A 24,681-nucleotide genomic window follows, 5' to 3' on the forward strand; every position below is an offset into this window, starting at 1 on the left:
ATTCTATCTTTGATTGATTTTACCATAAACTTCACTTAAACTAGTGTCGAAATTTTAAATTTAATCAATTTTCTTTCTAGAACTGAGAAAAACATCACTAAATCCAAATTTGAAGTTGTAGAATATCATGTTAATTCAATTGTTAATGGAAATAAAAAAGAATGAAATTTCAATTGGGAGATGATTCACTAAGAAATAGAAGAAGGTAATAACAATTGATTCAGTTGAAAAAACTAAATTTATGATTTTTAATAAATATTGAGCAAAAGAGAATTGAAGGGTGTGATTTAACAAAAGAGTATTAAATTTTTTATAAAAATTATCCCTTTTGTTTCAAATTCATGTCTATTCATAAACAAAGGTTTTGATTGTAAAAGAAATGAAAGATTGGATATAAATTAAGTGGAGATTACAGCTTAAAAATTATGACCTTTCAAGTTACTCTCAATTCAAATTTTTGGACCTTTTCTTCCTCTTTCTACACTAAAAAATTATGAAATAACAAAAAAAAAAAAGGAAGAAAACAAAAAGAGTAAAGAGAAAAAAAAGAGATAGTTAAAAAATTCATCAAAATCACTATATTTTTGCTAGACTTCGTAAGGAGAAAAAATAAATAATAATTTTTTTAACAAAATTAATATGTTTATGAAAAATAATATATTTAAAACAGTTTTGTAAATTAGAAGACTTAAATAAAAATAAATAAATAAAAAGATCAAACTAAAATAAAATTAAAAGTTAAAGGATCAAATTATTAATTTAATCATTTATTTATTATTAGTAGATTATGATTAAGTATTTGAAAATTAAAATAGTCCTTAAAAGAATTTATTTACAATTTGGTTAAATTTTAAAATAAATTTAATTAATTTAGTAACAATGTAATTCTTTTTATACTATCATGTAATTATAAATTATTATATCAACAAAATTATCAATTTTATAATAATTAAATTAAAAATAATACTTATTATATATTTTAATTAGTTGAAAACACATAAACAATATATTAGAATTAAGCTTTATTTTAAATATCTTCATAAAAATTATTTTGATGCATAATAATATATTTTACGATAGATTTTCTTTAATGTATGTTCATATTCCAAGTAAATTTGAGGTATAATTTATGTTGTTTTACAGTCGGATTACCACTCTTCTGCAGCTAGGACATAATTAAAGTTGTTACTCTCATTTAACATTATTATTTTGTATTATTTTCAAATTAATATTTCAATTGGTGAGGTTTATTATCACTAATAAGGTATGTTTCTTTTATTTGTTTACTTTTTATCCATTATGCTATTTTTATTGTTTATTCATTTTTATTGTTTTTGGAGAAAATGTGATATTTAATAAATAAAAATATTATATTGAAACATAAAATTATAATAAATCTTACTTACTAAAAACTAATATTTTTATATGCTTAAAATTAGTTTTATACGTTGAGATTAATAAAATTATGAAATTAATTATATATATTTTCTTTAATTTTTTAAATAAAAAATACTATTTTTTAATATGTATTTTGTATTATATAATTAAGAAATATTAAATTTTAATTAAAAATATAGTATTTAGAGATATTAATATAAAAAGTTCTGTTGTATTTTTTGAAAAAAAATATTATAAATAAATTATTACTATTTTTATATATAAGTGTATGTTAAAAAAGTTGAAAAGGAAGTAAAAAATCTTCTCCGAATGTGAGAATAAAACAGCGGAAACGTGATTTTGAAATTAAATTAGGAAAAGATAGTCAAAGGAGGAAAACGAAAACATCATTTTCCAACAGGCTCCAATAAAGAAGGGGGATAGGAAAGAAAAGGTCGCGAGTGCTGAGTCTCACAAATCAGAATCTTTGTGGCCTCTAACGAACTTCTCTCTCTCTTCTGACTTGACTTGGGATTCGTTCTCTCTCACTGAATGCAAGCAATGGGGTGGACGACGGTGGATGAGTTTCTGGTGCAGTGCAAGGAGTCCGGCGACGCTGCCTATGCCTGCTTTCGGTCACTGCTGGAGCGCCTTGAGAATCCCGAGACCCGTTCGCAGGCTCGGATTTTCCTTTCCCACCTTCAGAAGCGTTTTCCCACCAAAGACTCATGCGATCAATGCTTTCAAACCTATCATTTTCGCATCGAAGACGTTCTCTTGGGTCAACACGAGGGTATGCCTTTTCCTTTGTCCGCGCTGAACTCAATGAATGCAGATAACTCACTTCTTCGCTTTTCCAATGCAGGAAACCAAGGCAGAAGCAAATTGACTATGATGGTTATTCCTAGCATTTTTCTCCCAGAAGACTGGTCCTTCACTTTTTATGAAGGGATTAATAGACACCCGGATTCCATTTTCAAGGACAGGACTGTCGCCGAGTTAGGTTGCGGAAATGGATGGATATCCATTGCAATAGCTGAGAAGTGGTTGCCTTCCAAGGTTCCCTTCAACCCACTCACCTCATTTCATTTTTCCCATTTCCCTTCTCATGACATCACTATTTTCTGCAGGTCTATGGCCTTGATATCAATCCCAGAGCGGTAAAGGTTTCCTTGATAAACTTATACCTGAATGCTTTAGATGATAATGGCCAGCCCATCTATGACGCGGAGAAGAAAACTTTGCTGGACAGGGTAGAATTTCATGAATCTGATCTTCTATCCTATTGCAGGGAAAATGACATTCAACTTGAAAGAATTGTCGGATGCATACCTCAGGTAATTCCACCACCATTACTTGTGTTCACACACTTGTCATTAGGGGTACCAATTCCATTCATTTATCCACCAAACATCCAACCCATCCAATTATAAAATTACAAATTAGATGCCTCCCCGCAGATTCTTAATCCAAATCCAGATGCAATGTCTAAGATGATAACAGAAAATGCAAGCGAGGAATTCCTTCATTCATTGAGTAATTATTGTGCACTTCAGGTACACAAGATCATGTTTTCATCTATTTTATTCTTCATTTGCTATTTACTTGGAACTTGACATTTATGTCCTGCCTGTCCTGTTTTCATGCTAAGCACCAAATCTGATCCTCACCAATTCCAAAAGATATGGTAAATGAAATAGAATAAGCATTTTTTTGTTGGCACCATGATTCGTAATTTCCTGCCAGCCTGTTATGATATTCTTTCCTCAGAGTTACTTTTATGTCTTGTTCTGGTAACAGTTAAAGTTTTACCTCTTACTCATTTCATGATTTGTATGTGTGAAGCTACAAGAATAACTTTGTTATAAATATAGCACTTCTACCTGCAAAAATTGTCCCTGATTCACCTGATGATTATGGCAATATATAGATGTTTTTTATTGATGTGTTGTCTGCCTATTTGTGACATGAATGCAGCATTTTCTCGTTTATTTTGTCTTTTGTTGTGTCTAGGGTTTTGTGGAGGACCAGTTTGGCTTAGGTTTAATTGCAAGAGCAGTTGAAGAGGGGATAGCAGTAATCAAACCAACAGGAATTATGATTTTTAATATGGGGGGCCGCCCAGGTCAAGGTGTTTGCAAACGATTGTTTGAACGTCGGGGTTTTTGCATTACAAAACTTTGGCAAACTAAAATAATTCAGGTTAGTAAACATGTGTTTGACTATATTTCGTTTCTCCAGTGGAAGTATTATGTTACTGAGATGTATTGTTAAAGGCTGGCGACACAGATATTGCAGCCTTAGTTGAGATTGAAAAGAACAGCCCACACCGTTTTGAGTTTTTTATGGGACTTTCTGGAGATCAACCTATTTGTGCACGGACAGCATGGGCTTATGGAAAGTCTGGTGGCAGCATTTCCCATGCTTTATCAGTATACAGTTGTCAACTTCGTCAACCTAACCAGGTGGGTACTTCACAAAATCTTGTTAATTCAATCTAGACTATTAATTGCCCTGGAGAAAACTTGAAGCGCAATGGCATTTCTATACTGACAGGTTAAGGTTATTTTTGATTTTCTAAAACATGGATTTCAAGAGGTCAGCAGCTCTCTAGATTTGTCTTTTGATGAAGATTCTGTTGCTGATGAGAAGATTCCTTTCCTTGCTTATCTTGCCAGCACTTTAAAAAATAATTCTCATTTTCCATATGAACCACCAGCTGGAAGCAAACGATTCCGCAATCTCATTGCAGGGTTTTTGAAGACGTATCACCATATTCCACTCACCGCTGATGTAAGAAGAATAGAGTGCTATATTAACTTTGTACTGAAGTCTACTGTAAATATCTTCTGTAGATGGGCCATCATGTAAATACTGTTCTTTATTGCTGCAAGCAAAATTCAATACAATAATGAATGAACAGGTGTAATATATGTGATGTGATGCAGGAGCAGTAGAAAAGTAAATTTTAAGTAGCAGGGTTACTTTTATAATTTTCATAAAATTTAATTAATTCTTTTACCTTCTGCTTATGTGTGGTATTTTGGGCCAGATCAATGTTATTTAAGAATTCTAGTGTTTTATTTGTAAGTTCCAAACATTTGTATGGGCATGGATTAGTAACTTATTGGTAGGACGTTTTAGTTTAAACCGTAACTTGGACTTCCTAAAAAGGTGTGGGACAGTGGTCATGTAACCTGAAAGTCCCTTTAGTTTGCACTACAAAAAATAAGCCTCAGCTGTTGTATGGAAGACCTTTTTTCCTGAATCTTAAATCCATAATTATCCAAAAGAACTTCCTCTATTGGTTTGTTACACTAGAAGGACCAATAGGTGGGCCAGTTATCATTTATGGTTCAAGTGCTGTCAAATCCTGCATACCCTTCCGATGTAATATCTGTTTTAAATTTAAGCACGAGATAATTAAGAGGATATGATGGTGCTAGTTTATATGAATGCCTTAAGAAGACATCTGTAATCCACAAAAAAATAACAACAAAGCCAAAGATGGAAAACTAGATGAATATGATTTTTTTTCCTTTTTAACTTGGTCTCTTGGTAGAGTATAGATGTTTCCCACTTGAAGTAACAAAAAATTTGTTCAACATTCAGTTTAAAGCCAAGAGTTTCGGGGTCAGAATTCTTTCTATTATTGCAATGGGATGTATGCCTGTACCTGCTGTGGCTCATGGGTGCAAATTTATCAACAACAGAAAGTGAAAATATATGTAGTGCTGTCTTTAAGTTGTTTAATTTTGTCAATAACATGTTACGTGTGAACCATTCCCCTTGAGCTAGTGTTTGGGAACTACATGTCCTATATTATATTTGTTCGGTCTGTATAATGTATTACCATATTGACTTCTCTATTGAAATCTTGTGCAAGAATGTTGTCATTTTTCCCTCAAGGACTGCAGCCATTGAGAATGCTCTTCGCTTGTTCTCACCTCGCCTTGCACTTGTTGATGAACATCTGACTCGGCACCTACCTAGGCAGTGGTTAACATCTTTGGCACTTGAGGTATGGAATAGTCATGCCTTGGGACTTTTAGAATTTGATTAATATTTTGTTGTGTTCCTGTAGTCTTATCTCATTGTGTTGGAAGAAATTCTATTATGTGAGTAGTTGTCCTTGATGTGGTATTTTTTCTAGAAAAACGCTCTTAATAATGGGAACACATTTTGGAAAGAAATGCAACCCTGTGCATATTTGAATTTTTATGTGACCTTTTTTGCTGACCTCTTAAAAAGTTTTTTCTGTCAGAAAACAAGTTGCTTTTCGTTTGAACAGTTTTGGCTAGTTTCTAGTGGAAAAACTTGCATGGGCATGTAGTTCATGTATCCACATACGGATCCAATCTGTACAAGATTGACAGAAGGATTGTTTAGAGCGAAATATTCTGATTCTAATTTCTCATGCCAGCAGAAGCTTTGAATAGCTATTTTTTTTTTTACAAACTAAAATAAATAGATGCTACTTAAAAGCAATTTTAGGTGATGACCTAACATTACTAAAAATTTTCAAAAATTCTTTTATTAACTGAAAATGATCGAGAGCTGGGTGTGCATCATTCACTTCGTTAAAGTAGAGTAAGATCTGTTGTATTCAGATTTATTTCTTGATGATATTTCCATGTCCCCACGTGCACACCATCCCATTTTTGGGGTGGACTTCAAATCTGTGAGGTGGTCTTGACAGACATGACTGAATTTCGTAAAATGAATTTAAACTGTCGTTTGTTAACCTGTGTATTTACAATCAATCTTTAAGTTTTCTCAGAATAAGGCAAGTCTGAACATCACGCATCACATATGCCAACATTTATCAATGGATGAAAACAGATGATCTTGGTGAGATCATCTCCAGAAAGTTAGTTGCTTATTGTTTGCCATTAGGAAGTTGTAAATACTTAGTATATTGTGGTGTCTAATATTATCAACACTCATCTATCGGTTGCTATTTTGAGTGCTTCTCATGGAGTTAGAAATTGTATCAAATGACAAGAACTAACTTTACCCATAGTAGTATGTGGTTCTGAAACCTTGGATTCCATATGTTGAAAGCATGACAGAATGATTTTCATGTGTAACGTGTTGATACCAATTAGGTTTGATTTTTGCATTTTCATTAACAATATTTTTATCTTTCAAGTAGAGCACCGGAACTATTGACTCTTCAGATGATGCAATTACGGTAATTGAGGCCCCTCGACAATCAGACTTAATGATAGAACTAATAAAGAAATTGAAGCCTCAAGTGGTGGTAACTGGGATTGCTCATTTTGAGGCCGTTACTAGTTCAGCTTTTGTGCACCTCTTAGATACAACACGAGAGATTGGATCTCGTCTTTTCTTGGATATATCAGATCACTTTGAGTTATCCAGCCTTCCGGGATCAAATGGGGTCTTGAAGTATCTTTCAGGAACTCCTTTGCCCTCTCATGCGGCAGTTATATGTGGACTGGTAAAGAATAAGGTAATATTCCCTTTTAACTCATTGGCCTACTACTAAGTATGTACGTTCAACTTTTGTTTTGGCTTGATATTAACATATCTTATTGATGGTGCTGATATTCATGCTTTACAGGTTTATCCGGATTTAGAAGTAGCATTTGTCATTTCGGAAGAAGAATCCCTCTTTAATGCATTGTCCAAAACTGTCGAATTACTAGAAGGCAGTACTGCATTAATTAGTCAGTACTATTATGGCTGCATTTTTCATGAGCTTCTTGCTTTCCAGCTTGCCAGCCGGCATGCACCTGCAGAGGTCTGTCTCTTCTTTTTATTTGCCTCTAAGCTTAAGTTGCTTTTATTATGTAAAATTGTTTCTTATATATATTTTTGGTTATTTCCTTTTTGGATCCAAATGTATTTGGGCTACATAAGAATTTTGTATTAAGAATATGTAAAAAAACTTGAAATAGAAACCTACTTTTACTAGCGAACTTCCCATTTTCCTCTTATCCTTTGCCTCTTCCTAAATTCATACAAAGAATTGTGTCAAAGTCATTCATGGAGTAGTAGCTGCCTAGCTGGATGTTATCACCTATTGAAATGAGACATTAGGGTCTGAATTTTGCTAATAGAGGACCAAACAGCTTGTCATCTCCTAATGTCTACTTAAATAGGAAAAAGGGAGAACCCACATTTCATACCAAACTGACTTTTTTGTCCACGACATTAGTAATTGCTGGGTTAGTTAAGATAACATTATCTTCAGCATAATGATCTAGGTTGATTCATCGCTAATGACCTATTTTATAAAAAATCATCCACCAAATTACATGCTTTAATTGTTGGGTCTGCCAAAGTTGAAGATTGGCATCTGACAGCAGAATACGCTGCCATAAATTTTCTAGTTCTTTGCATTTTGATGACTATTATTTGCAAGTTCCTTATTGTTGCTTATGAGGAGGGAGCATGCCATGAATCAATGTAAAGATATCTCTTCTATACAATTATATATGTCATGCACGACAGTTGTCCATACACTAGTTTATTTCCCATATTAAGTTTTCTTATCACTTCAATTTTAACTGCTGCCTTCAGAGAAACTGTGAAAATGTTGAATCAGCTGATATGATAGGATTTGCCAGATCGGCTCTATCTGTCCTTAATAATGCTGAGTTATGTATTGATCGGGTGGAGAATGGGTCGCTGATCCACATGGATGTTGATCAAATCTTCTTGCCTGTTCCTTCGCCTGTTAAGGCAGCTATTTTTGAAAGTTTTGCTAGACAAAACATGTCTGAGTCTGAAACGGATGTCACCACAAGCATCAAAGGATTTGTCAAGAGCAATTATGGTTTTCCGACAGATAGCACCACTGAATTTATATATGCTGACAATTCGAAAGCTCTTTTCAATAAACTGGTCCTCTGCTGCATCAAAGAAGGTGGCACCCTATGTTTTCCAGCTGGATCAAACGGGAACTATGTTTCTTCTGCCAGATTTTTGAAAGCTGACATAGTGACAGTCCCCACCAATGTTAATGTAGGTTTTAAGTTCACAGTAAAGACTCTCACTGGATTCCTTGAGACACTGAAAAACCCATGGGTGTATATTTCTGGTCCTACAGTCAATCCCACTGGCTTTGTTTATAGCAACAATGAGATGGTAGAGATTTTAAGCACTTGTGCTAGATTTGGTGCGAGAGTTATAATTGATACTACATTCTCTGGTTTGGAATTTGACTGTGAAAGCTGGGGTGGCTGGGATTTAGAGGGGTGTCTGTCTAAGCTGAATTCTTCAATCAAGCCATCGTTCTGTGTATGTCTTCTTGGAGGATTGTCTTTAAAGATGCTCAATGGTGTTCTCAGATTTGGGTTTCTTATTCTAAACCAGCCCAATTTAGTTGACACATTTTATAGTTTTTCAGGATTAAGTAAACCTCATATTACTGTTAGATATGCTACCAAGAAAGTGCTGGAGCTTAGAGAGCAGAAACCATCAAACCTTTCAGATGCTATTTTAGAGCACGCAAAAATATTGAGAAGTAGGTCCAAGTGCTTGAAAGAGGTAATTTCTGATCTGCTAAACATTTCTGTTCGAATTTTGTTTTAGTTTATTTGTTATTTCATGGTTGTATTTTTTTCTTTATCTTCTTGTGTTATGACCGTAGGTTCTTGAGAAAAGTGGGTGGGATGTGCTTGAATCGTGTGCTGGTGTGTCTGTTGTGGCTAAGCCCTCTGCCTATCTTAACAAGACTATTAAGCTGAAGATTTCACCAAAAGGTGAAGGCAGCCACGGAAATGCCAGTGAGGAAATAACGCTCGATGACTCTAATATTAGGAATACCATTCTCAAAGCCACCGGATTATGCATCAATAGTGGGTCATGGACTGGAATTCCTGGATACTGTCGATTCAACATTGCACTCGAAGAAAATGATTTCAAGAAAGCATTGGACTGCATTCTAAAATTTAAAGAAGTCGCATTGGGTTAAAACATATGTCGTTGGTACACATTGTTCTTAGCGCAGGAGTTTGCATGTCATTCTTTAAGCTTTTTCTTTTCCACTTCTTTGGGGCAAGCTGGTTTTATTCTTCCCATATGCCATGATTGTTCAATTGTCATCTGACCATGCAATAATGATTTGTGATGTGAACTTTCTTAGTTGAAGTTAAAACGAGAGGTCTGATAAGATTCCCTCTTTAATTTCTTTTTTAATATATTCTTAATTATTAATTTTTTAAAAATTATAAAAGCACAAATGAAAGTTATTAAGTTGAGTAAGATTTACGTAATTGGTAAAATTTAGCATAAATTTTAATCAATAACAGATGATGAATCTAAAAAAAGTATTACTAATATTTCCTGGAATTATTGTCTAATTTTTTAAAACATCGATGCATCTAGCATGGCGACAATGGATTATGATTTTAAGAAGTTAAAACATATCTTGTTACATCGAGAATTATGAATTCTCTAACCTTTGTAAATTTTGGCTATTAATTTTAAATTTAATGGTAAAAAAATTCACCTATTTTTTTAATTTTTTTCAAAATATATGGAAAAATCTTGATCATCAAATTTGAAATCAATGGCTCAAACTCATTTAAAATTAGTAAATTTTTGTCACAAAGTTATGCAATCTAAACTCATAATCTTGCGATCAACATCCAAATTATACTTAAAAAGTTTCATATTTTATTACCTTTTGTTAATAAATATTTTAAGAACACTAATTAAAGAGTTAATAAATAAAATGCTTTTAGTAAAAATTGCAATAGAATTTTAATAGAAATTATAGTACTTTTCTATTTTATAAAATAAAATTATTCTAGCTTCGATTTTTTCATTAATTTTTTAACAAAAAAGAATTTTGATCTCACCTCAATTAACACATTTTTAAGGTGTGTAATTGAACCGATTATTTGAAAAAAATAAATTTGAACCAATAAAAAGTAATTGATTTGATATGTTTGATTTCAATAAGATTTCATCAATATATGAACCAAATCAATCCAAGGGTACTTGGGTTAGTTTGGTTTGAGTATTATATTTCTTAACTTTTAAAGGTTTGAATAAGTTGTTGGTCTCTAAAAGTATCATACTTTTTTTTATTGTAGTCTTTGTAGAATATTTATTTGATTTTAGTACCTAAAATCACAAAACAATATGTGATTTTAGTCCTTAAAGATAGACTAAATTCACATGCTTTGTTATATATAGGGGTTAAAATTGAATAAAATTTTTATAGATTAAAATCAAAATACATGATATTTTTAGAAATTAATAACTTATTTAAGCCATTTTAAAACATAGATAAAATATAAGAAAAATTAAAAAAATAGCGTGACTTAATTACTATAAATTTATTTATATTGTTTATGTCTCATGTGAATTATTAATTAACCACATGTCTAACAAAATACATATAACTTAATTACAAAATAGGTCTCAAAATCAAATATACAAGTGTTATATGCAATTATATTAGTGAGACTTAAAAAAGTGATATCTTCATAAACAATAACATATGGTGTAAAAAGAATACAAAGTTAAATATGATTTTGCATATAAAAAATAGGTAAATATAAATTTAATTAGAATATGAAATGAATAAATTGTAAAAGCTTTACTAAAAGGTACAATTACTTCAATTATATTATCCTCAAATGTTGTATTGCTTTATGAGTATTAGAAAAAGAAAAATACCATACAACAAATTAAGCTTATATAAATTTTAAGAAGTACATAATTAGAAAACTAGATATATAATGGAAAAATGTCTAATTGAATTTTCTCTTATTTAGCCAAGTAATTTTGTAAATTATCAACCTTTATTAATTATCTTTAACAAGCTAAGTGTTTAAAATAAGCCCTCAATATGGTAGGATGGAATGAATTATGATATTGTAACAACCTTTTCCTAAATACAACAATGCTAACTTTTTTCTTTTAAACTCAAGTTAAATTGATTCTTAGTCTTATCTTGGTAAATCCATACTCACACAATTTGTCATATGTATAGTTTAATTAAGCAAACACACTTTTAATTACAAGCAGCTTGCAAGACTATCCTCTTTGGTAGTCTTAGAGACTGACTTAACATTTGGACAAGGCATAAGACGCCTCATACCACTTTATACCTTGTACTCCAAGGATTTAATGCGTCCCATACCACACCAGTTCACAAGGTAAATGTTAAATCCCTAACTAGTATCATACCAATTTAGTAAAATCCAACATCAAAGAATTACTCACTCATTGACTCAAATAACCCTATATAACCTATGGAATTCCATATGTGCATAGGAATCCCCTTGTGCGACCATGATCTGACGGACACAACTGTGTTTTTGGACGTAGCAATTCTGCTAACAAAATCTTGTTATAATCGTCGAGTATACTTGTGCCCCTGGACACAACATCAAAGATTTACAAAACAAAAATAAAAAAGAGGGGTGAGACTTTTCAAATACTCATAAAAGTAGTTAGGACTTGAAAGGAAGGAAATAAATAAGCAATAGAAAGTATAAACTCATATAAAACCTTAATTTTCTTAAAAATTAACTTAGTCAAAACCTAAGGATTGTTTTGCAAATTCTGAAGGAGAGACAGTTATACGCAAAGTTTTCCAAGTGCGAGTTTTGGCTAACAAAAATTTAGTTTCTGGGACACATAGTATCAAAGGAAGGAATAAGAGTGGACCCTGCAAAGGTGGAAGCAGTAGTCGATTAGCCGAGACCGACGAATGTAACTGAGGTCCGTAGTTTTCTGGGGTTGGCAGGCTATTACAGGAAGTTTATTGAGGGGTTTTCTAAAATAGCTCTGCCTTTAACGAAGATGACCCGCAAAGGGAAGGAGTTTAAATGGACCAAGGGGTGTGAGGCTAGCTTCTTGGAGTTGAAAATAAGGTTGACTTCAGCACCAGTGTTAGCTCTACCCGACCCAGAGCGGAAGTTTGATGTGTACTGTGACACATCTGGGCACGGACTTGGGTGTGTTTTGATGCAAGAAGGGCAAGCGGTTGCCTATGTCTCAAGACAGTTACGTCCGCATGAATTTAATTATCCGACTCACAACTTGGAGTTAGCCGCGGTGGTATTTGCTCTCAAGGTGTGGAGGCATTATCTCTATGGAGCGAGGTTCGAGGTGTTCAGTGACCACAAGAGTCTGAAGTATCTGTTTGATCAGAGGGAGTTGAACATGCGACATAGGAGATAGATAGAATTCCTCAAAGACTACGACTTCACATTGTCTTACCATCCTGGCAAGGCAAATGTGGTAGCCGATGCGTTAAGTCACAAATCATTGCACGTGGCAGCGATGATGGTGAAGGAGATGGGGTTGATTGAGAAATTTCGGGATATGAATTTGGCTATGAAGGTGAGACCAAAGAGTTTGTATCTCGGAACAACGACGATTCATAATGACCTTCTAGTGTACGTTCGGGAAGCCTAGCAGGGAGACGATTTCCTGCAAAAAGTGATGAGGCAAAAGGGTGAAGGTAAAAACCTGGAGTTCCACTGCGATGAAAATGGAGTGATTAAGTTTCAAAACCGAGTGTGTATTCCCTAAGTGGACGAACTAAAGCAAATAATACTTGAGGAGGCGTATAAGTGATGAAACGATATTTGGGCTACTCGTCATGCAAAAGATTGTCGTTAATCCTCATCAAATATGCAAAGAAATGAATGCAGTACTAGGGTGTTATCCTAGGTCGTCTCCAAGGAATTTTTGGTTAGGAACATACATCGAACAAGTGTAAACATGTATTTTAAAGCAAGTAAATTGGGGGGAGGTTTGTCAATTTCCAGATTTTAATCAAGAGCAAAGTGTAAATTTAATGAAATTCAATCAATTAAAATGAGTAATCCCTAGTCAAGCAATGAGTTCTATCATTATTCTTTCTAATGATTCAATAATCCCCTTTCTTTCCCTTGAATTAAGTTAATCTAACAAGCGAAGACTAACTTTAACATCCCAATTAAAATTAAGCATCTTAATAGGCTCCAATCTCTATCCCAAAGATTAAGCAACCTCAAGGATTAATCAAAATTAAGCAATTTTGAATTAGAATTTCGTTAAGTAAATTAGGGTTCATTAAGCAATGTTCCCTTCATGCAAATTCCATTTCATTCAGAGATTGGGGTTAATAAATTCAAGGAAAGAAAGATTTGTATTGCAATTAATCCCAAGAATTCAAGATTTATGTGCATTGACTAGGAATTACAAGAAAGTTTAGCCCTCCATATGGATGGGCTTCACAAATAGAGGACCCTTGGCTGTCACCCAAGACTCCAATGTCGTAAGCAATTATCCCAATTTGGCAAAGGAAAAATGTGTAAAGTGTCAAAAGTCCCATACCCTAATTCCTAAAATCTATTTATAGTGGATGACATGTCACCAAAGTGTCCACTTTTGCCTTTGAAAGTGTCCACTTTGGGCCTTGAAAGTGTCCACGCGCAGAATGGAAGGAATGCCGCTTCTCTGGAGTTGCTACTATTTGTGCTGAAAGTAGCTACTTTGGTGCGCGTAGCTACTTTGAGAGCCCATAGTAACCACGCGCAGGAAGGCTTCAAAATCAGCATCCTGGAGCTTCTGAAGTTGCCACTTTTGGTCTTAAAAGTAGCTACTTTGGATGCGCGTAGCCACTTTGAGAGCCCATAGTGACCACGCGCATCATGCTTCAAAATTGGCGTCCCTGGAGCTTCTGGAGTTGCCACTTTTGCTCCTCAAAGTGGCTACTTTGGGACCTTTAATGCCCAGGCTTGCTGTAGTTGCTACTTTTGCTCCTCAAAGTGGCTACTTTGTGGGCAACTTTCATCCAAGGACCAAGATTTCTCAAATTTAACTTGGGCATTCTGCAAAATCATCAAGATAATTAAAATTGCAATCTATATCTATGTAATTAAATGCAAATTAACCAAAAATTAATAAACCTATGATATTTATTCAAAATGTGATTTCTATATTATTTTCACTATCTAAGTCCATTTTTTCTATCAAGAAGCATAAAAAAGGCAAGTAAAAATATAATAAAAAGTGGATTCATCACAACCCCAAACTTAAACTTTTGCTTGTCCTCAAGCAAATCAAAATTCAAGCAAAACAAATGAAGAGGGTTGGAATTATCCAATTTTTTTTTTATTTTTTTATTTTTATTTTTAAGAGATTTTCATTCCAACTTCATGCTTTAATTAGCATTTCCAACATCTTCACAACCAAAGACTCATTCAACAGAGGAATCATATTCATGTCAAATATTCCATGCAAAGTCCCACTAAATTGAAACAAAAGAATCAAGCAAGGTTTCATGTGACTCTCATAATGCAAAGAAACTATCCATCTCACAAGGTGGTGTTTCACTCATCACTCAACAACATTTAGGCTAAGTGTTTTCCCTCAATCCATGCATTTAGCCTCACCCTACCATAGACTTGCCCATATTCTCGATCTCCTTTGCCTAGATACAACGAACCACCTATCATGAGGGCTTTGTTGGTCACAAATGGGGTTAGGATAGGCTCAAATTTTAACCAAGGAGGGTGACAAGATCAAGTGGGTACTCAAGAGGAGGGAGTTCTTTTGAGTGATTTAGTGCAACAACTAGAGTAGAATGCCTTAGATGATGTAGCTTAAGAGGTTAAAGCATTCTTTCACCACATTAAATTTTTTTTATTTGCCTTATGTGGAGATCCTTTTTCAACTCAAATGCCTTGCTATATTTTTCTTTCTTTCTTTTCTCCTTTTTCATTCATTCATATTTTTGTGATATCAAGGACTTTGACAATAAAAAAAAAAATTTTTTTTTTTTGACATGTATTATGAACATGTATGCTGTCCACCACCCCAAACTTAAGACATTGCTTGTCCTCAAGCAACTACAAGCATAATCAACACCCCAAACTTAGTTTCTTGCACTCAATCTTGAGGCAACTCAAAAGAAATATCTCTATTAAGGAAAGGAAAATATATTTGTTGACTAAGTTTGGGAAAAGCAAGAAGTGGGGAACAGGGAAGTGAAGTGCAAGGGTGGGGGGAAAGGTATGTGCAAAGAAGGCCTCAATCATCTAGATGAAAAATTGCACAATGCATATTGAATTAAGAAACAGGGCAAGTTCTAGAGGATGAATGCAACAATACATGTAATATGCACACAGAAAAAGAAGTAAGAGGCCCAATTCACTACCATGGTAAAAGTGATAATAACTTGCAAAATGAGAGCACAATTCACCCGACAAGAAAATATGTTCAAAATGGTAGGGACAGTAAATATGTACAAAAATGAGAATGAGTAGGAGTTAGATGGGAAATTCAATCAGAGCATAAAAGCAAAATATGAAAGAGAACTAGATTAAAATGAAAAGAGAAGAAATGAAATAAGGAAAATATATATATATTTTTTTTATTATTATTAGTACTGTGCAGGAAAAGTAAGCTACAAATAAATGCAAAATAGAGACAAAGAGTTCACCCCCCTTTTATAGATGGTGTATTCAAAGTTCAGGGTAAAATGATGCTCCTCTTGATGGAACTGAGGGCATCTCTGCACAATGATAACAAGAGTTCAGAAAAAGAACGAAAAGGGAGGTAACATAACTGTTTGAAGGAAAATAACATAAAAGCAGGAACGGAAAGACAATAAAAGGACAAGTGGTTCCTAATTACTTGGGAAAATAAAAGAAAATAAGTACAAGCAGAGAAATAAAAGAAAACACGAAAAGTGGACTAAATGGCATCTTCATCAGAGGTGGATGAGGTGGCGCCTTCATCTTCTTCTACTTCTTCTGCTTCCTCTGAGGAACTGGAGTTGCGGACATCTCTGGGAGCATTGGGATTGAATGGGGGCAAGTCATTCTGAACAGCAGCTCGGAGGAAAGGGGCAGGGAAACAGTGGGCCTGATATATCTGGTCTGAAGTCATCCCCATCTTCTTGCCAATGTTCAGCATCATGGTCTCCATGAGGAGGAGCATGCTGGTTTGACCAGAGTGGATGGCAGACTGCCTCTGTGCTATTTTCTGCAGCTGCTCCTTGATTGTTGCAGGGGTCTCCTTCTTGTATTCGGGTGGCAAGGTGAGACCGGGGTCTGAAGACTTCTTTGGCTTAAATAGGTCCTTTACCAAGGCAGTGGAAATGGGAGGAAGTGCTCTAATTCTCTGCTGGTAGTCTCCAAAATCAACACCTGCATCCTGGCACAACATAGTGATTAGAGAGGGAAAAGCTAAAGAATCTCTGCTCCTTTTAAGGACTTCCAGCATGGCGCTGCTGATGACCTCCCCAACATGGATGGGCATGCCAGTGAGAATAGCATAAATGAGTTCTGCCCTCTTTACTACAATGGTGGAGGTGTGGATGACTGGCATGAATGAGCTGACAACAAAGATACTCCACACCTTGGCAGGAAGGAGAAGGTGTTTAGTGGTCAGATTCTTGGGCTGCATTTTACAATCAAATTCCCAATTTTCTCCTTCAATGCAGATTGCTTGAAGTATAGGCTGGTAATCCTTTTCCTTTTGTTTGGAGAATGCAGTGAAATCCAATTGGCCAGGTTGCTTTTGCAGAGGGGGGATGTTTAAAACCCTCTGGATGGTGGCTGGAGTGAAACTAACTTGCTTACCCCTGACCATGGTGTGCCTGGGAGGGTAAGTGTCATCTTCCAGGCGCAGGAAGGCATTAGCATAGAATTCCTGGGTGATGTCCTTCCACCCATTGCCTGCACAAGAAGTGAAAAGTCTCCAGCCACGTCTGTCTATCTCCTCCTGAAACTGTGGAAATGTCCCTTGCTGGATTTCAAAATTCCTGTCCTGAACGATCTGGCGCCGCAGGATGTTCTCTTTGAAATATTGTTCATGCTCTAGGGACCTAAACCTTGGGTCATGAGTAGGAGGGGGTTGTGATGAAGAGGCTTCAGCTGTCCTACTCCTTTTGGTTCTAGGTGTGTTCCTTCTAGGATTGCCCGACATTATCTGCAGAGAAGAGAGAATATGTGAATGAATAGTGTAGGGGCTGCAAAATAATTTGATATCATCTTAAGTGATGTGTGTGCAAAAGGGTGTATAGTGCTACATATGACCCAGAGGGCAATCAATTTCAATCATAGCCTACAAACATAGAGCTCAAATGGGATAGACAAGAGCAATTAAGCACAAAGAATGGTGTGACATACGTACACTATGTATAGCAATCCAATGGATAGTAGAATATGACTTTTAAGGCTTTGAAGCTCAAGGATCATAATGCAGCAATTAATGAAATTAAAGTCATGAAAAGCATGTTCAACACCCAGAAAGAGCAACAATTATGGTTAATTTTGTAATATGCATGAGAATCAAGTGCAGCAAAAGTAAAATGGCATGAAATTGAAAAGCAAAACAGCAAAATGGAGGGGCCAAAACTAAATGGAAATAGGCACGAACCAAATTTAGGCATTAACACACATGAACAAGAAGTTTAAAAGCACTATTGGCATGTTTAGAGCATAAAAATAAGGGAGGGGAGCATAACAAAAACAACAAATGAGAGTTTTGGCAAAGAGGGAGTGGGCGTGGCCACTATTGGGGCCAAAAGTGGGAACGCTCACTTGAATGGGATTAATACGCTCCTTTGGGTACAATTTAGTGACCTCTCCCTCTCTAATTCAAGTAAGAATGCTCAATTGTACAAGAATTACACCTCAATTTCAAGAAAAAACAAGTAAAATTGAAAAGCCCCAAATTGGGGAATCTATGAACCCTAACCATAAATGGAGAGAAATTGAGAGAATTACCTTGTTTGAAGCCTTGGGTGTGGTGAGGGGAGGTGCGTTTTGGGCTTAGGAGTGAGTGGGTGTGAGTGGGTGTGAGTGAAAATGGTGCGTGTTGGGTGTTGGGCGGTGTGAATGCGTCGTGAATGGGAGGAGCGTGTGTGAAATAGTGAGCATGTTCACTTTGAAGGGAATTAGTGCCTACTATGGGTTGGGCCAAAGGGGAATAGTGCAAATGGTGTACGTGCCTACTCTAAACAAGTAACGTGGGGCACCTAAAAAGCTAAAATTTGGTTCCAAATTGCGCGTAGCCACTTTCATCCAAGAAAGTGACAACTACAGTGAGGGTGTGAGGCATGCGATTTGCGCGTGGCTACTTTGAAGCTCCAAAGTGGGAACTCCAGAGAGGCATCTTTTGTGGAGATTTGCGCGTGGCTACTTTGGTTCTCCAAAGTGGGAACTCCAGAGAAGGCTACAATGCAAAATGATTTGCGCGTGGCTACTTTGAAGCTCCAAAGTGGGAACTCCAAAGAGGCATCTTTGCAAAGAGAATTGCGCGTGGTTACTTTGAGAGCCCATAGTAACCACGCGCATCATGATTGAGCTCCTGGGCGCCAAAGTGGTCACTCCCACTCTTAAAAGTGGGAACTACAGAGAAGGAGTTGCTTACCTTGAGCCAAAGTAGCCACTATAGCCTACGAGAGTGGCCACTTTCATGAAGGATGAATTGCATCTAGCAAGAATGAGTGCCCAAAGTGGTGCTGCTGCTAGAATTCCTACAAAATTGTGCATCCACAAAGAATTATTTACACAAAATTGAAGCATATCAGAAATTGCTTAGCTCATTACACCTCAAATGAAGACAAAAATGTAATTGAAAGAATGCAAAGGAGAAATAATGAAAAGACAAAATTGCTTATCCACTTGTGAGTTGCCTCTCACAGAGCGCTTCTTAAACGTCATTAGCTTGACGTGTGAAGTGATTTACTCATGGCAAGGGTCTTGGTTGGAGGGAATGATGGGACAATACACATCCATCTCTTCAATCTCCTCCACAGGAACTGAGTTCTCTAAAAAATGCTTCAAGCGATGTCCATTCACTGTGAAACATTTGGTAGTGTATTTACTCTTGATTTCCACTGCACCATTAGGAAACACTTGTGTGACTATAAATGGACCAATCCACCTTGAGCGAAGCTTTCCAGGCATGAATTTGAGGCGGGAGTTGAACAAGAGCACTTTTTGACCAACACAAAATTCTTTCCTGGCTATCAACTTGTCATGGTATCTCTTGGTTCTTTCCTTATAAATTCTGGAATTTTCATATGCCTCTAGACGTAACTCTTCCAACTCTTGTAATTGAAGCTTTCTTTGCTCTCCAGCTGAGTCATAGTGCATATTACAAGCCTTCACTGCCCAGTATGCCTTGTGCTCTATTTCCACTGGTAAATGGCAAGCCTTGCCAAAGATTATTCTGTAAGGAGACATGCCCAAGGGTGCTTTGAATGCAGTTCTGTGTGCCCACAAGGCATCATCTAGCCTGTGGCTCCAATCTTTTCTGTGGGGCTGTACAACTCTTTCAAGTATTTTCTTTATTTCTCTGTTGGAAAGTTCTGCTTGGCCATTTGTTTGTGGGTGGTAGGCTGTGGAAACTTTGTGCAGAACTCCTTATTTTCTCAGCAGGACTTCCATTGTCTTGTTGCAAAAATGACTCCCTTGGTCACTAATGATGGCACGTGGGATGCCAAACCTGCAAAATAGGTTGGAGCGAACAAATTCTGCAACCACTCTAGCATCATTAGTCTTGGTAGCTTTAGCTTCTACCCATTTTGAAACATAGTCAACAGCAAGTAAAATGTATAAGAAACCAAAAGAAGAGGGAAAGGGACCCATGAAGTCAATACCCCAGACATCAAAGATGTCACAATATAGGATAGGTTGCTGAGGCATTTCCTGCCTCTTGGTGATCATTCCTCCTGACCTCTGGCAGCTCTCACAGACAGAATATGTTCGCCAAGAGTCCTTGAAAATGGAGGGCCAGTATAATCCTGAGTCCAACACCTTTCTTGCTGTTCTTTGAGGTCCAAGGTGTCCTCCCACAACCGAATTGTGGCAGAACTACAATATGGATGGGATCTCTTCATCAGGGACGCATCTTTTGATCACTTGATCATTACAGAACTTCCATAAGTAAGGGTCGTCCCACACATAATGTTTGGCATCGCTCTTAATTTTGTCCCTTTGAATTTTCGATGCATTTATAAGGAAAATTCCTGAAACCAAAAAATTAACCAAATCAGCATACCAAGGTACATGTGATGTGCACAACTCTAAGAGTTGTTCATCAGGAAAATCATCCTTGAGGGGAATGAGTTCAGGGACTCCCTCTATTCTGCTTAAGTGGTCTGCTACCAAGTTTTGTGCTCCACTTCTATCTTTAATCTCCAAGTCAAATTCTTGAAGTAAGAGCATCCATCTTATCAGCCTGGGTTTAGAATCTGTCTTTTTTAGCAAAAACTTCAAAGCAGAATGATCAGTGAACACCACAACTTTTGACCCTAACAGATATGATCTAAATTTATCTAATGCAAATACGATGGCCAACAATTCCTTTTCAGTTGTGGTGTAATTGGATTGTGCAGTGTCTAAGGTCCTAGAAGCATAATAAATGACATGAGGGACCTTACCAACCTGCTGTGCAAGGACAGCTCCCACTGCATAATTTGAGGCATCACACATCAGCTCAAAGGGTATTGACCAATCTGGAGGTTGGATGATTGGTGTGGTGGTTAAGGCTTTTTTAAGGAAGTTGAAAGCCTCCTTGCAGTCCTCATCAAAGTCGAATTCAACATCTTTTTGCAGCAGCTTTGAAAGAGGAATTGCAATCTTGGAAAAATTCTGGATAAACCTCCTGTAAAATCCTGCATGGCCCAAAAAAGAACGAACCTCCCTCACGCATGAGGGGTAAGGAAGGTGTGAAATAACATCCAATTTTGCAGGATCAACCTCAATACCTTTTTCAGAGATTATGTGTCCTAGAACTACACCCTGCTCTACCATGAAATGGCATTTCTCAAAGTTAAGTACAAGGTTAGTTTCAATACACCTCTTCAAGACTTTTTCTAAATTGACTAAACATGCATGAAAGGAGGTGCCATAAACTGTGAAATCATCCATGAATACCTCTATGCAATGCTCCACTAAATCAGAAAAAATACTCAACATGCATCTCTGGAATGTGCAAGGAGCATTACATAGGCCAAAAGGCATTCTTTGATAAGCGAAGGTGCCAAAGGGACATGTAAATGTGGTTTTCTCCTGGTCTTGAGGGGCAATACAAATTTGAAAATAACCAGAGTAACCATCTAGAAAGCAATAGTGGGATTTACCTGCCAATCTTTCAAGCATTTGATCAATGAAAGGTAATGGAAAGTGGTCCTTCCTTGTGGCCTGGTTCAGCCGCCGGTAGTCTATGCAGACTCTCCAGCTGTTCTGGACTCTGGTGGGTATCATTTCATTCTTCTCATTCCTGACCACTGTAAGTCCAGATTTCTTTGGGACCACTTGCACAGGGCTAACCCAAGTGCTATCAGAGATTGGGTAAATGATCCCAGCTTGAAGCAACTTGGTGACCTCCTTCTTCACCACATCTAGGATGATGGGATTCACCCTCCTTTGAGGTTGTCTCACCGGTTTAGCATCTTCTTCTAACAAAATTCTATGCATGCACATGGAGGGACTAATTCCTGGTATATCAGCAAGTGTCCACCCAATGGCTCTTTTGTGCTTTTTTATCACTTCTAGCAACTTCTCCTCTTGATCACTATCAAGCTTGGTGGAGATGATAACTGGGAGCTTTTCATTTGGTTCCAAATAGACATATTTCAAATGCTCCGGTAAAGGCTTTAACTCTAATGTGGGAGGTTGCTCTATAGATGGAAGTGATTTAGCCTTTTCATTTGACAAAATTTCTGCAACATTCAAATCAAAGGGGTTAGATTCAACTGTATTTGCTACATCCAATACTTCACATTCTACCCCTATGGAATCATCAATTTCATCAACATTAAAAATTTCAGAGCTTTCATTCAAATAATCAGAATTTTCAGCATAAGTATCATACAAAGAATTTTCATATGATTCACAAACAAAAGCATCTACACAATGGGAAAAGTTAAGAAAAGAGTTTCTCAAAATTTTGGTCCAGCTCTCATCATCTAATGCATCAAATACATCAATATGGAAGACAGAATGTTCTTCAATCAGATGTTTCATGGCATCCAATATGTTGAAGCGCACAATGTTATCCCCAAATTCCATGGTGAGTGAACCGGCATGTACATCAATCTTCGTTCTTGCAGTCTTCAAGAACGGTCTTCCCAAAATGATAGGTGCAAAATTTTTGAGTGACTCTTCTTCTTGCATGTCAAGGATGTAGAAGTCAGCTGGAAATATGAGGTCATTCACCTTCACCAACACATCTTCAACAAGTCCAGCTGGGTGTGTTGTGCTTCTATTGGCCAACTAAATCACTACACCTGTGGGCTGCAAGGGACCAAGAGATAGAGAAGAAAAAATAGACAATGGCATAACATTAATGGATGCTCCTAGATCTAGCATTGCATTGTCTATCCTATTATTACCAATGATGCATGGAATAGTAAATGTTCCTGGGTCTTTACACTTCTCAGGCATTGTGGTTCTTTGTTTCTCAAAAAGTGTAGAAACATTCCTACCCATGTTGATTCTTTCATTACCCTTCAGACGCCTTCTATGTGTACATAAATCTTTCAAGAACTTGGCGTACTTGGGTATTTGTTTAATTGCCTCCAGCAAGGGTATGTTTACCTCAACTTTTCTGAAAGTGTCCAAGATTTCTTTGTCACTCTCCTCAGCTTTCTTACTTGGTTTGGCAATCATAACCCTTTGAGGGAAAGGTGGTGGAATTTCCCTTTCAGCTTCTTCTACCACTTCTTGAGTGGTGGGTGCATTTTCTTCCTCCCTTTCATCAACCAAGGGGCTTGGGATCTCCTTCTCCCTAGGCATTTCAGGCTCTTGCATTACCTTCCCAGACCGCAGAGTAATTGCACTGACATTCTTTGGGTTTGTGACTGTCTGTGTTGGGAGGTTGCCTGAACCTTGGGACTGAATTTGATTTATAGAGGAAGCCAACTGTCCCATCTGGTTCTCAATTGTTTTGATACTGGCCTCTGTGCACTGTTGAAAATTAATGTTGCTCATGGCCATTTGCTTCACAAGCTCCTCCAATGATGGCTCATTCTTCTAACAAGAAGAGGCTTGGGATGAGGATGCTTGCTGCTGTTGGTGAGGTTGTTCCCATGTTGTTGATCATTCCATTGGCGTGGCTGATGTGGCCTACCTTGACCAGCTTGGTAATTGTTGCTTTGCTGATTTTGCTGGTTGGAATTTCCTCCCCACCTCAAGTTTGGATGATTTCTCCAGCCCGGGTTGTACCGGTTTGAAGAAAGATCCCAGTTTGGTTGTTGCTGCTGCTGCTGAAAAGGAAATTTGTTAGTGTAAATATTTGCAGCATAGGCCTGGGGGTTACCTTCAGGAGTATCTGACTCCTGCAATGTGGGGCAGCTGTCTGTATAATGATCTGCAGCTGAGCATATTCCACAAAGTGTAGCTGGAACTGGTGGTGGAGGTGTTGTAGAGACAGCACTTTTTTGCATTGCAGCTAGTTGCTTTACCATGGAAGCTAGCTCATCAATCTTATGCTCCAACTTGTTTGGTTCTGTAGCTTGAACTTCATGCACACCTCTAGTAACACAAGAATTCTGTCTAGTTGCAAATTGTTGTGAGTTGGCAGCCATGTTTTCTATCAAGTTCCTGGTTGCCACAGGGGTCTTATCTACCAAAGCTCCTCCACTCGCTGCATCGATCATACTCCTATCCATTGGGTGTAATCCCTCATAGAAGTACTGGATCAGCAATTGATCGCTAATTTGGTGGTGGGGGCAGCTTGCACATAGTCTTTTAAACCTCTCCCAGTATTCATAGAGAGTTTGTCTTTCTAGCTGCCTAATTCCACAAATCTCCTTTCTTATGGATGCAGCTCGGGAGGCCGGAAAGAACTTCTCTAGAAAGAGTCTTTTGAGGTTGTCCCAACTTGTTATTGATCCCGGTGGAAGGTAGTACAACCAGTCCTTTGCAGTGTCCATTAATGAGAAAGGGAAGGCCTTCAATTTGACATGCTCCTCTGGGACACCTTGAGGTCGTATGGTGGAGCAAACAATATGAAACTCCTTCAAGTGTTTGTGAGGGTCTTCACCTGCAAAACCATGGAATTTAGGTAGAAGGTGAATTAATCCAGTTTTTAAAACAAAAGGGGCATCTACATCTGGATATTGGATGCACAATGTTTGGTATGTGACATCCGGTGCAGCTAGCTCCTTAAGAGTCCTCTCGTCACCTGCCATTACTCCAAAACTAGAGTTAAGTGAAAATGGAGAAGAGCAAATAGAATTTGGTGTCACAGATTGCAAAGATGCAGTAGGTGATGATAATGATTCAAAGTGTTCAGAGTGATCCCTATGTGTCCTAAGGTTCCTATAAAAAGTCCTATCAATCTCCTGGTCTAATGGAT

At 36.8% G+C, this 24,681-nt stretch overlaps 1 protein-coding gene and 1 pseudogene across 2 annotated transcripts; one reads left to right on the top strand and one right to left on the bottom strand.

Moving 5' to 3' along the window:
* Positions 1–1,834: 1,834 nt before the first annotated feature.
* LOC113870518 (methionine S-methyltransferase) lies at positions 1,835–9,568 on the top strand. 2 transcript variants are annotated; one of them, XM_027507089.1, is made up of 12 exons: positions 1,835–2,170; positions 2,243–2,436; positions 2,508–2,714; positions 2,838–2,933; positions 3,391–3,579; positions 3,654–3,842; positions 3,934–4,170; positions 5,264–5,398; positions 6,533–6,853; positions 6,965–7,144; positions 7,927–8,895; positions 8,999–9,568. In XM_027507089.1, exons 1-12 carry the CDS (start codon positions 1,930–1,932, stop codon positions 9,320–9,322), a joined length of 3,282 nt encoding a protein of 1,093 aa, XP_027362890.1. In that variant the 5' UTR covers positions 1,835–1,929; the 3' UTR covers positions 9,323–9,568. The 2 variants fall into 2 exon arrangements, with proteins under 2 accessions (XP_027362890.1, XP_027362891.1); XM_027507090.1 differs by lacking the exon at positions 1,835–2,170 and having other exon boundaries at positions 2,296–2,436; positions 2,508–2,537; positions 2,669–2,714; positions 8,999–9,542.
* Positions 9,569–12,703: 3,135 nt separating this feature from the next.
* Positions 12,704–24,409, bottom strand: LOC113851953 (annotated as a pseudogene).
* Positions 24,410–24,681: the final 272 nt, after the last annotated feature.

Source organism: Abrus precatorius, unplaced genomic scaffold (assembly GCF_003935025.1).
Source record: "Abrus precatorius isolate BTA unplaced genomic scaffold, Abrus_2018 Scaffold10, whole genome shotgun sequence".
Lineage (NCBI taxonomy): Eukaryota > Viridiplantae > Streptophyta > Magnoliopsida > Fabales > Fabaceae > Abrus > Abrus precatorius.